This window comes from Dama dama, chromosome 2, assembly GCF_033118175.1.
Source record: "Dama dama isolate Ldn47 chromosome 2, ASM3311817v1, whole genome shotgun sequence".
Taxonomy (NCBI): Eukaryota; Metazoa; Chordata; class Mammalia; order Artiodactyla; family Cervidae; genus Dama; species Dama dama.
Window position 1 is genome coordinate 23,687,809 of NC_083682.1, and position 12,618 is coordinate 23,700,426.

At 36.8% G+C, this 12,618-nt stretch overlaps 1 protein-coding gene across 1 annotated transcript; it reads right to left on the reverse strand.

Annotated features, from left to right (window-relative positions):
- Positions 1–10,526: 10,526 nt before the first annotated feature.
- On the reverse strand, positions 10,527–11,468 carry LOC133068155 (olfactory receptor 8D1-like). Its single transcript, XM_061159257.1, has one exon. It carries the CDS (start codon positions 11,466–11,468, stop codon positions 10,527–10,529), a length of 942 nt encoding a protein of 313 aa, XP_061015240.1.
- Positions 11,469–12,618: the final 1,150 nt, after the last annotated feature.

Sequence of the window (12,618 nt, forward strand, 5' to 3'; positions counted from 1 at the left end):
TTCTTGGCTTTGGGATTTTATAAATGGGAAAAAATTAATGTTTTCAAGGAAAATATGTTGTTTTGTTCATTTTCCCTTGTTATTCCATTGAGTTTGTTTAACCAGGTCCTGGACTTCTTTCACAGCTGTGCCTACCTGGCCTTTAAATATATCTTTTCTTCTCCATATATTTCTTTTGTATGTATTCTCAGGGTCTAGGTCATACCTAGGTAACTACCTTCTCAGGCAATACCATTCCTTAAGCTTTTTCCATCTTTAAGGGGAATGTATACTGCTTACTCTTTTTCAGTGACTTTAATATTTCAGAGAATAGTTTCCTGGAACTGGTTCCTGGACTTCAAATTACCATTGCCTAATACATATGTTTATAATTTGACCTCCATTCTCTCCTTCTCTTTCTCATTTCAGTTTAATTAACTTGTTTTACTCTAATTTGCTTTCCCTTTTCTACTGCTGCTATTATAAGACTGAAGCAACCTTTCTAAATCACCTGATTTCCTAAGCAGCCTTAATTCCTAGAAACAGAGTGCTCCAAATCAAGATTTTTAATCTACCCTCTCAGCTGTTAGGTTAGAAATAATTTCTCTGAGCTGTTTCTCTTTCTCAATAGAAAAGATACTATTCTTTTTATGGTAAACCCTCTTACCAGTTTTATTGGTTCATTAATGAAATCTACCATCCATTTAAGTGAAGCTCCTTATTAGAAGATTACTTTACCAACAAAGGTTCATCTAGTCAATGCTATAGTTTTTCCAGTAGTCATGCATGGATGTGAGAGTTGGACCATAAATAAAGCTGAACACCAAAGAATTGATGCTTTTGAACTGTGGTGTTGGAGAAGACTCTTGAGAGTCCCTTGGACTGCAAGATCAAACCTGTCAATCGTAAAGGAAATCAGTCCTGAGTATTCATTGGAAGGACTTACACTGAAGCTGAAGCTCCAACACTTTGGCCACCTTATGCGAAGAGTTGACTCGGTGAAACAGATCACCAGCCCAGGTGGGATGCATGAGACAAGTGCTCAGGCCTGGTGCACTGGGAAGACCCAGAGGAATCGGGTGGAGAGGGAGGTGGGAGGGGGGATCAGGATGGGGAATACGTGTAAATCTATGGCTGATTCATATCAATGTATGACAAAACCCACTGAAAAAATAAAAAAAAATAAAAATTAAAAAATACTAAATGCTCAAAAAAAAAAAAAAGAAAAGAAAAGAAAAGACCCTGATTCTGGGAAAGATTGAAGCCAGGAGGAGAAGAGGATGACAGAGGATAAGATAGTTGAACGACATCACTGACTAAGTGGACATGAGTTTGAGCAAGCTCCAGGAGATAGTGAAGTTCAGGGAAGCCTGGCAAGCTGCAGACCATGGGATCTCTAAGAGTCAGACATGACTAAATGACTGAACAACAGCATATTAGAAGATGGAAATTCAGAGCCCTGTAAGCTCTGAGCTTACCTATTTAACAAATCAAGGGACAAGTGGTGCCCCCTGGGCAGGAGCTACTTCTTGAGCCTGTCCACAAGCCATAGTAATTCAGTTAGGCTCTCCACAGTGCCATGGATGGGTCACAAAGGCAATTTAAAACAACACAAGAGTGTCACAATGTACAGCAGCCCAAACCACCCTGCTCTACTAGTCTTAGAATTCATGTTTCTTGAAGATAGGGCTGAAAACAGAGTGGAACCAACAAATGATTGTTCTACCCCCTATTTTCCAAACAATACTTATATGAATGTTTCTCTTTTCATTATAATCAAATCGCTGCTTGGGGAAAGCTTCGTCTCTATGTTCAGGTTTAAGCTGCAGCAATATTTGCTTGTGCAAATACTAAGATTGGCTCAATTTACCCAACCCACATTTATCGTGGACCGTAGACATATGGCTCTGTGAACACTCAGTTTTCACATGTTTCAAGGGGTAGAGCTTCTATTGAGACATTTGCATTTTTTTAAGAGCCAGCACTAGTGGTACAACCTCTGGATAAAAATGAATGTGTGCCCATATAAAATTTTTCACTCAGCTTTAAACAAATCTGCACTATGAGGCATGTGTGAAGGTGAAAATCCCACACTGTTAGAAGTTTAGACTCATAGCCACCTGCAGGGATCTGGTTAGCGAAAAGTTATGCATAAGCTATAAAATATAAAAACATCAAAATAATTGTCAATTCATGCCACTGATGTAGTATTCCCATCTCCCCATCAAAAAGCCCCAAATCCTTAGCTCCCTTTTTGTTTCTAAATCTTCTCTTTTTAACTTCTTTATATCCCTGGTCCAATGCACAAGGTACTTTTGAGGAAATCAATTACAGAGCCCCTGTTCTAGACCAATAGAAAAGTACATAAACAATCTGTCAATAGAAGAACAAAATATCTTTATTACATATTTATTGTTGGACAAGGTATACTTAAATCCAAGCCCTGAGTGGGCAACCTACTACTCTAATCACAGGAAGTGCTAGATTCCTGCCGTTCTTTACCAGAACACGGAGGAATGCATGGGAAATATATGAGAATATGCGCTTTTTGAAAATATGCTTACTCTCAGAAAGAAAATAAACAATAAAAGAATATCTTCTTATTTGAAGCTCACCTATCAGATAAGTCATTCCATCTTTCCAGGAGGTGTGAATAAGGGTGTAAAACAGAGTCCAGAGTGAAGGAATTAATGTTCCACCACATGGAAGGAATATTGGGGATGAGAAAGAGCTGTTTCATTCATCTTTCATGCACACCTAGAATTTAGAAAAGACAGACTTCAATCAATCTAGAAAAAAAGCAAGTCTATGGTGGATAAAAATAGAATTAGGAAATAGAAAATACTCAAAATTGAAATTATAACTGAGAATTCTAAGTAAGATTTAGGCAAAGTGACACAAAATCCTCTTTATGGTTAAAACATTTATTAGTAAACTTATTAGGATTATTCTGTTTTGATTCCAGAAAGAAAAGTCAGAATGATGTTAGAAGAGCAAGAGGACTTTCATTGACCAAAATAAAAATATGTAAAGATCCTTATAAATTAATACAAAAATGGATGGCCCATAGAAAATTAAGCCAAAATCACTCAATAGACAAATATCAAGAATAATATAAATGCAAATTAGCACATTAAACTTCTCCAACTTTGTTAGAAACACAAATTTTGATAAAACAATAGTGATATACATGCTCAAATATCTATATTAATTTCTGTAAGACAGTTTAACAACATATATTAAATACACTATATTGTAAATTCTATATGAACTTTTACCAAGGTGTTCAATTTCTGGTCATCCATATTTAATAAATAAAATAAAACTGGCAAAGATAAAGCTGCAAAGATAAAGTGCTACTGATAATTAAAAAAGTAATTTCAATAAATGTCCTTCAAAAATATAAGCTTAAGTAAAATATGGTAGAGATGTACAATAGAATAAAAAGTAGTCATTAAAATAATTTTATAAAATTATACTTAGTGACAGTGAATATATTCAAGATAAGTAGAAATTTAAAAAGATCTGCTTGCAAATGGCACTCATACACATGATTCAACAGGATGAAAATTTCAAGGTGCATTAAAATTTTTTTCCTCTTTTCCAGCTGCAATAATTAAATATCCTGCATATGAATGAGGACATTGCTATAGAGATGATTTTGAAGTAATTTTCTATGTGTCTATGTTGAGTGCAGGGGAATTGAAGGAGTTTTACCTTCTATTCCAAGCATCTTTCAAGACATACTTCAACTGTACCTCAGTGAATTTTTACATATCTATATATACAAAATGTACTAAGAATACAGCTCTTTGAATTTTTTATTATGCTCATACCTATTTAGTGACTAATCAGATAAAAATATAAATAGAAAATTAGCATCACATCATAAGGCTTTATCATGTTCCAAGGGGTGAAGTGAAGTAGCTCAGTCATGTCCGACTCTTTGTGATCCCGTGGACTATAGCCTACCAGATTCCTCCATCCATGGGATTTTCCAGGCAAGAATACTGGAGTGGGTTGCCATTTCCTTCTCCAGGAGATCTTCCCAACCCAGGGATCGAACCCAAGTCTCCCGTATTGAGGGCAGATGCTTTACAGTCTGAGCCAACAGGGAAGTTCTCCAAGGAGTAGAAGTAGTGTACATTTTGGTAGTTTTACCTTTTCTGGACTGCATTTAAGTGGAATCACACAGTATATACTCTTCTGTGTGTAGCTTGTTTCACTCAAAAATTTGTCTGTAAGACATTTTTGTGTCATGACATGTTTGTGTACTCTCCATTGTATAAATACGACACACTTAATTATCCATCCTTCTGTTTGATGAATGTTTAAGATCATGTTCAGTTTGGAACTGTTATATCTTTTATGTATGTTATTTTACCAATCTTTTAATTGATGTACATCTTTATTTCTCTAGGGTATATAAAGAAGATTAATATTTAGTATTAGAAAATAATGCCAAACTGTATTACAACTCAGTTGGTAATGCTATACTGCTGCTAGTGATGCCTGAGAGTTCCAGCTTCTGCCGATTCTTGCCAACACCTAATATTGTGGGTCTCTTAAATTGTAACCTTTTTGGTGTAATGTCATAGTGTCTCATTGTATGCAATCCCTTGATATCCAATCATGTAGACTAATTGTTTATTATTCAGCTATTTGGTTGTACTTTTATTTTATTTTTTTTATTGTTATTATTTTTTTTTCCACTGGGTTTTGTCACACATTGATATGAATCAGCCATGGATTTACATGTATTCCCAATCCCGATCCCCCCTCCCACCTCCCTCTCCACCCGATTCCTCTGGGTCTTCCCAGTGCACCAGGCCTGAGCACTTGTCTCGTGCATCCCACCTGGGCTGGTGATCTGTTTCACCATAGATAGTATACATGCTGTTCTTTTCAAATATCCCACCCTCACATTCTCCCACAAAGTTCAAAAGTCTGTTCTGTATTTCTGTGTCTCTTTTTCTGTTCTGCATATAGGGTTATCATTATCACCTTTCTAAATTGCATATACATGTGTCAGTATGCTGTAATGTTCTTTATCTTTCTGGCTTACTTCACTCTGTATAATGGGCTCCAGCTTCACCCATCTCATTAGGACTGGTTCAAATGAATTCTTTTTAATGGCTGAGTAATATTCCATGGTGTATATGTACCACAGCTTCCTTATCCATTCATCTGCTGATGGGCATCTAGGTTGCTTCCATGTCCTGGCTATTATAAACAGTGCTGCGATGAACATTGGGGTGCACGTGTCTCTTTCAGATCTGGTTTCCTCAGTGTATATGCCCAGAAGTGGGATTGCTGGGTCATATGGCAGTTCTATTTCCAGTTTTTTAAGAAATCTCCACACTGTTTTCCATAGCAGCTGAACTAGTTTGCATTCCCACCAACAGTGTAAGAGGGTTCCCTTTTCTCCACACCCTCTCCAGCATTTATTGCTTGTAGACTTTTGGATAGCAGCCATCCTGACTGGCGTGTAATGGTACCTCATTGTGGTTTTGATTTGCATTTCTCTAATAATGAGTGATGTTGAGCATCTTTTCATGTGTTTGTTAGCCATCTGTATGTCTTCTTTGGAGAAATGTCTGTTTAGTTCTTTGGCCCATTTTTTGATTGGGTCATTTATTTTTCTGGCATTGAGCTGCAGGAGTTGCTTGTATATTTTTGAGATTAATCCTTTGTCTGTTTCTTCATTTGCTATTATTTTCTCCCAATCTGAGGGCTGTCTTTTCACCTTACTTATAGTTTCCTTTGTAGTGCAAAAGCTTTTAAGTGTTCATGGATTGGAAGAATTAATATTGTCAAAATGGCTATTCTACCCAAAGCAGTCTATAGATTCAATGCAATCCCTATCAAGCTACCAACGGTATTTTTCACAGAACTAGACCAAAGAATTTCACAATTTGTATGGAAATACAAAAAACCTCGAATAGCCAAAGTAATCTTGAGAAAGAAGAATGGAGCTGGAGGAATCAACCTGCCTGACTTCAGACTCTACTACAAAGCCACAGTCATCAAGACAGTATGGTACTGGCACAAAGACAGAAATATAGATCAATGGAACAGAATAGAAAGCCCAGAGATAAATCCACGAACCTATGGACACCTTATCTTTGACAAAGGAGGCAAGGATATACAATGGAAAAAAGACAACCTCTTTAACAAGTGGTGCTGGGAAAACTGGTCAACCACTTGTAAAAGAATGAAACTAGAACACTTTCTAACACCATACACAAAAATAAACTCAAAATGGATTAAAGATCTAAATGTAAGACCAGAAACTATAAAACTCCTAGAGGAGAACATAGGCAAAACACTCTCCGACATAAATCAAAGCAAGATCCTCTATGACCCACCTCCCAGAATATTGGAAATAAAAGCAAAACTAAACAAATGGGACCTAATGAAACTTAAAAGCTTTTGCACTACAATGGTTGTACTTTTAAAATTTTCAAATATTTTATCGAGAACTTTGGGGGTAACTGAGGTGATGGCACCTGTGCAAATTGAAATCTCTCCATACATTCTCCTGAAAGCTGTACAGATCAACTAGAAGAACAAGTGAAACCACGTAATCACTGCACCTTCAGCACAGCTATATGAAGAGAGCACTACTAAGTTCAAACTACCTATATGTAGAAATATGACTCCTAGAATTAAAAGCTATGACTTAAATGCAATAAGTACCAAAAAATGTAGTCTTGGTAGACTAGAATATTGACTATAGGAAAGAAGTCAAGAAAGTTCACATAAGACTCAAAGATGCAACCTTAGAAAGGCAACACTTCTAGGGAAAGAGTATTAAGTGAAGGAAGAGGAAACTTTTTGAATCTGTATTGAAAGAGGAAAAGAAAAGTGAGTGAGTAAATGTAAAATCCTGAGAAGAAAGATAAGGAGGAGAAGGAGCAGGAGGGGAAAGGGAGAGGAATTGGCGGGGAGGGGAAAAGGGAGGAAGGGGATGTAAAGGAGGAGGATGGTGGAGGAAACTCAATGTCTCCTCAATAAGCGAAAATAAGCAAATAAGCGAATAATAAGCACTTAGGTTTACTCCCAGAGGAGAGAAATATATGCATCTAGGAGTTTGACTGCATGCATTACCTCTACTTATTTTTCATTTATTTAATTCTTGCTTATCACTCTTATTTACAGAGATTCATTGAGTCATTCAATGAATATTGTTTCAACAACTGTGAATCATTTGTTACCATAGGTATTAGAGATACAAAGGCACACAAGAGAAACATGGCCATTGTCACCATAAAACTGAATTGTGTTTAATTTGGGAATACACACACACACACACACACACAATGCCATCTCATTTGAGAGATGACTATCCACATCACATCATGACACTTTATCCCTAAACAGTTTGGCATAAGTCCCCTAAGAAAGGAGATGTCCTCCTATACAACCACAATGCAGCTATTACACTCAGAAAATTTAACATTGATTCACTTTTACCGATGAACACATAACCCACATTTGAATATCCTCAATTGTCCCCAATAATGAGTGTTACAGGTTATTTTTGTTTTGTTTTTTTGAAGAGCTAACTAAGCATAATGTTTAATTGACATTTACCTTTAGTATACATAATTTAAAGTCCTTTTCCCAGCCTTTTTCAGTCTTGGATGACATTGGCATTTAAAAAGAACATGGTTCATCATGTTTGATGATCTTTCAATTTTCACTTGTCTAACTCCTTGTGATTAAATTCAGGTTAAACATCTTTGGCCCAGATGGCTACTCTAGGTGACATTGTGTTATTTCTTTCAGAAAATCACAGTAGAAGGGATGAGACATCAATTTGTTCCATTATTGCTAATGTTAAATTTAATCATTTGGTTAAAAATGGTTTCCATTAAAATTTACTATTGCAGAGGTATTCCCTTTACTTTATTATGAATGAGGAATCTGTGACATGACACCTTAAGACTGTAGGTCTGGCTTGTTCTTATTCCCTTAAGAGGGAGGTACTTTTTGTTTTTTTATAGGGAGGTATTTTCAACCCATTGATTTTAGTTTCCATTGATGATTCTTAGCTAATTCAATTATTAGTATGGTCATTGCAACTTGATAAGTTTCTAATTATATAATTCAGATATAGATTCATATCTGAATTTATATTTATATATAAATTTATAAAAAATATATCATTATAATGATTATGTAAATTAATAAATATATGTTTAAATTATTGAAGTGGAACTATAAAGCCTCTTGATGAAAGAGAAAGAGGAGAGTGAAAAAGTTGGCTGAAAGCTCAACATTCAGAAAACTAAAATCATGGCATCTGGTCCCATCACTTCATGGGAAATAGATGGGGAAACAGTGGAAACAGTGTCAGACTTTATTTTTTTGGCCTCCAAAATCACTGCAGATGGTGATTGTAGCCATGAAATTAAAAGACGCTTACTCCTTGGAAGGAAAGTTATGACCAACCTAGATAGCATATTAAAAAGCAGAGACATTACTTTGCCAACAAAGGTCCATCTAGTTAAGGCTATGGTTTTTCCGGTAGTCATGTATGGATGTGAGAGTTGGACTGTGAAGAAAGCTGAGTGCTGAAAAATTGATGCTTTTGAGCTGTGGTGTTGGAGAAGACTCTTGAGAGTCCCTTGGACTGCAAGGAGACCCAACCAGTCCATCCTAAAAGAGATCAGTCCTGGGTGTTCATTGGAAGGACTGATGCTGAAGCTGAAACTCCAATACTTTGGCCACCTCATGTGAATAGTTGGCTCATTGGAAAAGACCCTGATGCTAGGAGGGATTCAGGGCAGGAGGAGAAGGGGACGACAGAGGATGAGATGGCTGGATGGCATCACTGACTTGATGGACATGAGTTTGGGTAGACTCCGGCAGTTGGTGATGGACAGGGAGGACTGGTGTGCTGCTATTCATGGGGTCACAAAGAGGTGGACACAACTGAGTGACTGAACTGAACTGATATATAATTTATATATATATATATAAATTTATATCAGATATAGATTTATTTAGATATAGAATGATGTCATTCTAATTATATCATTAGTTGACATCATTCTGTAAAGAAGTACTTTCCCTTTTCTATTACTTTTAATTTTATTATTTTCATTATTATTTTTGTATTAGGAAGGACTCATAGAATCTCATAAGCCATCCACTCTGATATTTAAATTGTTCTAAATTTGTCCAGTATAGGCTCCTTACTTTTGATACATCTTCATAATTATTGGGCACTTTCTTCCTCTATGAAATATTCGGATGCTCTAGACTCATCCTGAATTTTAGATATCCTACCTTGGAATCTGCCATTTCTCCATTAAGTCTTGGTTTTTCTTAGTGGAGTGTGATAGTTAGAAACCAAATATCATTAGATGATAGGTATGATCTTTATTACTTGGATTTCATTGCTTTTAGGCCCATTCAACAAAAAGAGCAAAAATCACCTATTAATCAGATCAGGTCTTTTGTTCACACCCTCAGTGACTTCCCATTTCACTTAGAAGGACAGTCAAAACTTTCAAACCTTCCCATAAAGCCTTACAGATACTTGCCCTCCTCCCCCACCATCTTTCTGTCACCTTCTATTACTCTGACATTTGTTTTCCCTGTTTATAGCACACTTTTAAAATTTCTCCTCCTTATATGCAGTGTATATATATATATATATGTTTTTTCATTATTTGTTCCCTAAAAGGGTAGGGATTTTGTCTGTCTGTCACATGGTTGTCCATCAAAAATTGATTGATTGACTGGAAGAATGAGATATAATGGTATGGTGGGGCAGAGGAATTATTATCAATAGTGAGAAAATAAGTAGGGAATAACTAAGGAAGTCATCCAGAACAAAGTCACATTAAGCTCCAACTTAAACTACACAATAAGTTGGACAGAAAAATATGTAAGTTAAAATTAGAGTGAAAATTTAAAATAATTTTGCTCTTTTGTTCTATGCCCATCCCAGCCTCTACCCTGCTTGAGACCACCACAAGACAGATCTTATTTTTGATGGTTATAACAATGGCTAGAAATCTTAGGAAAATGCTATTTCTTCTTATTTACTAGAAACTATGTAGGATTGCAAAGAGCCAGACATGACTGCAGGAACTTAGCACTCAGATTTCCTTAAAAATTTTTACAAAAAAATGTATATTGCCTCTATAACTCTGTTGTGTATTAAAAATGCAAATACCTAAGGGGATTTACATATTTAGTCATCATTCGATATTACAACTGAAAAAAGTTTGGTCAGGACTTTTCAGTTTAGCAAGAAAAATTACAAAAAGAAAGAGTTCTGAGATACCTATAAGCTTATACCAAAGGGTGAAAATATATGTAAGAGTTTGTTTCTTGAGTAAGTAGGAGACTAAGGAGAGTTAAAAGACACTTGTTTTTGGGAGTAAGGGCACCTAAAGAGTAACTGAAAATAAGTTATTCAGACCATTTAGCTTAAAATGGCTCTTGATTTGAAAATAATTACTGTTAAAAACAAGCTAAAAGAAAACACAAGTTCTATTTGTGCTATTTCTTTTCAAAAGTACTATTTTCTACACAGACCTGGGAAGTATCCCACCCTTCAGAACTTTTTTAATGGATTCTTTGACATCCTTGTTCCTAAGGCCATAGACAAGGGGGTTAAGCATGGGAATCACTGTGGTATAAAACACAGAGGCCACCGTCTCCTGTATTGTGTCACTGGTAGATGGTTTAAAATACATGAAGATGATGGAGCCATAGAAAACCCCAACAGCTGCAAGGTGGGAGCTACAGGTACTGAAGGCTTTAGATCTGCCTTCAGCTGAGTGGATGTGCAAGATGCTGCGAAGGATAAAAGCATAAGAGATGAAGATGGCTACAGCGCATACAAAGACATTGAATCCAACCAAAATCATCACTGAAAGTTCCTTGGTGTAGTCTCTTGAACAAGATATATTCAGAAGAGGAAGGATGTCACAGAAGTAATGGTGGATGACATTAGTGCCACAGAAGGAGCGACTAGATATGAAGCTGGTGTGAATCAAGGCTCCAGCAGCCCCCAGTATGTACACACCAGTGACCAGTAGGAAACAGACTCTGTGGGACATGGTAACAGTGTAGAGCAAGGGGTTACAGATGGTAACATAACGATCAAATGCCATGGCTGCCAGCATGTAGGAGTCATTAATAATGAAGAAGCAGAAGGAAAAGAGCTGGGCCATGCACTCAGGAAAGGAAGTGAAGTTCTTCTCTGACACGAAGTTTACCAGCATCTTTGGAATTATGACCAAGGAGTAGCAGAGATCTATGAAGGACAAATTACTGAGAAAATAATACATGGGCGTGTGAAGCTGAGAACTGATCCTGATTAAAATGACCAAGCCCAGGTTGCCCACCACGGAGACCATGTAGATCAATAGAAACAGGAAGAAGAGAGGGAGCTGGAGTCCTGGCTGATCTGTTAACCCCTCAAGGATGAACTCAGTTACCAAAGAATGATTTCTTGTATCCATTCTTCTCCCAGTGTGGTTTTGGGAAGAGATTCTCATTGGCCAAATATTGTCATCTGACAGGATTTAACAATCCAAGATCTGATGAATGACATATTTTCTAACTGACCCAGAATTTCAGAAAACAAGAGACTAAAATCTACTCCTGATTGAAGACTTGATCTCAAGATGTTGATGCTTTACTTGGCTCCAGTTTTTACTACTCTCAAGTGACATTTAGGGGTGAAAACCATTTTGTCTTTACAAATGGAATTTTAGATTCATCTACTAATGGATGGATGGATGGAATCACCAATGCAATGGACATGAACTTGGGAAAACTTTGGGAGATGTTGAGGGACAGAAAGGCCTGGCATGCTGCAGTCCATGGGGTCACAAAGAGACAGTCACGACTGGGTGACTGAACAACAACAATTAATGGAAAACCACCTTTCTGTAATTCAGACACCTTTGGAGAAAGTACAGTGTTGCCACCCTGTTTTGTTGATGTTCAGTCTGCAACAATCTGTGCTCTCTTCCAATGTCTCAAGGGCTATTATAAATGGTCTCTTGCTGGTTTCACTTGCATTTTTCTTCTTGGCTTTGGCATCTTTAACATCTTTAATTTGGTCTTCTCTGACTCCAGTTGCAAAGTGCTTGTTTCCTCCAAGATATCTTGACTTTTTCTTTGTTTTTGCTTGACTGAGAGACTGAGAAAGAGGTTAAGTAAACATGTGGGTTAAATCACACAATTTAAAAGCAATAATATTTTCACTGCTTATTTCACTAAACAAACCTTTAAGATTCTGGTGGGCAGGTGTGGAGATCTACTGCCATATGGCCACCAGAGACAAACCTCATTTTTTCATTTATTAAAGCTGCCACCTACCAATCTGCAGTGACTTGCCTCTTTTCTCAGTCTTTCTTTGCCCTCTAAGAATGGGAGCCAGAGGGGCAGCCATGTCAGTATCTGGATAACAGCTTAGAGGGGTGGGATAGGGTGGGATGGAGTGGGAGGTGGGAGGGAGGGACAGGAAGGAGGGGACATATGTATACTTATGGCTGATTCATGTTGTATGGCAGAAACCAATACAATATTGTAAAGCAATAATCCTTCAGTTAAAAATACATAAAAAATTTAAAGACAAATTATCCTGAGTGAAATGAATTAAAA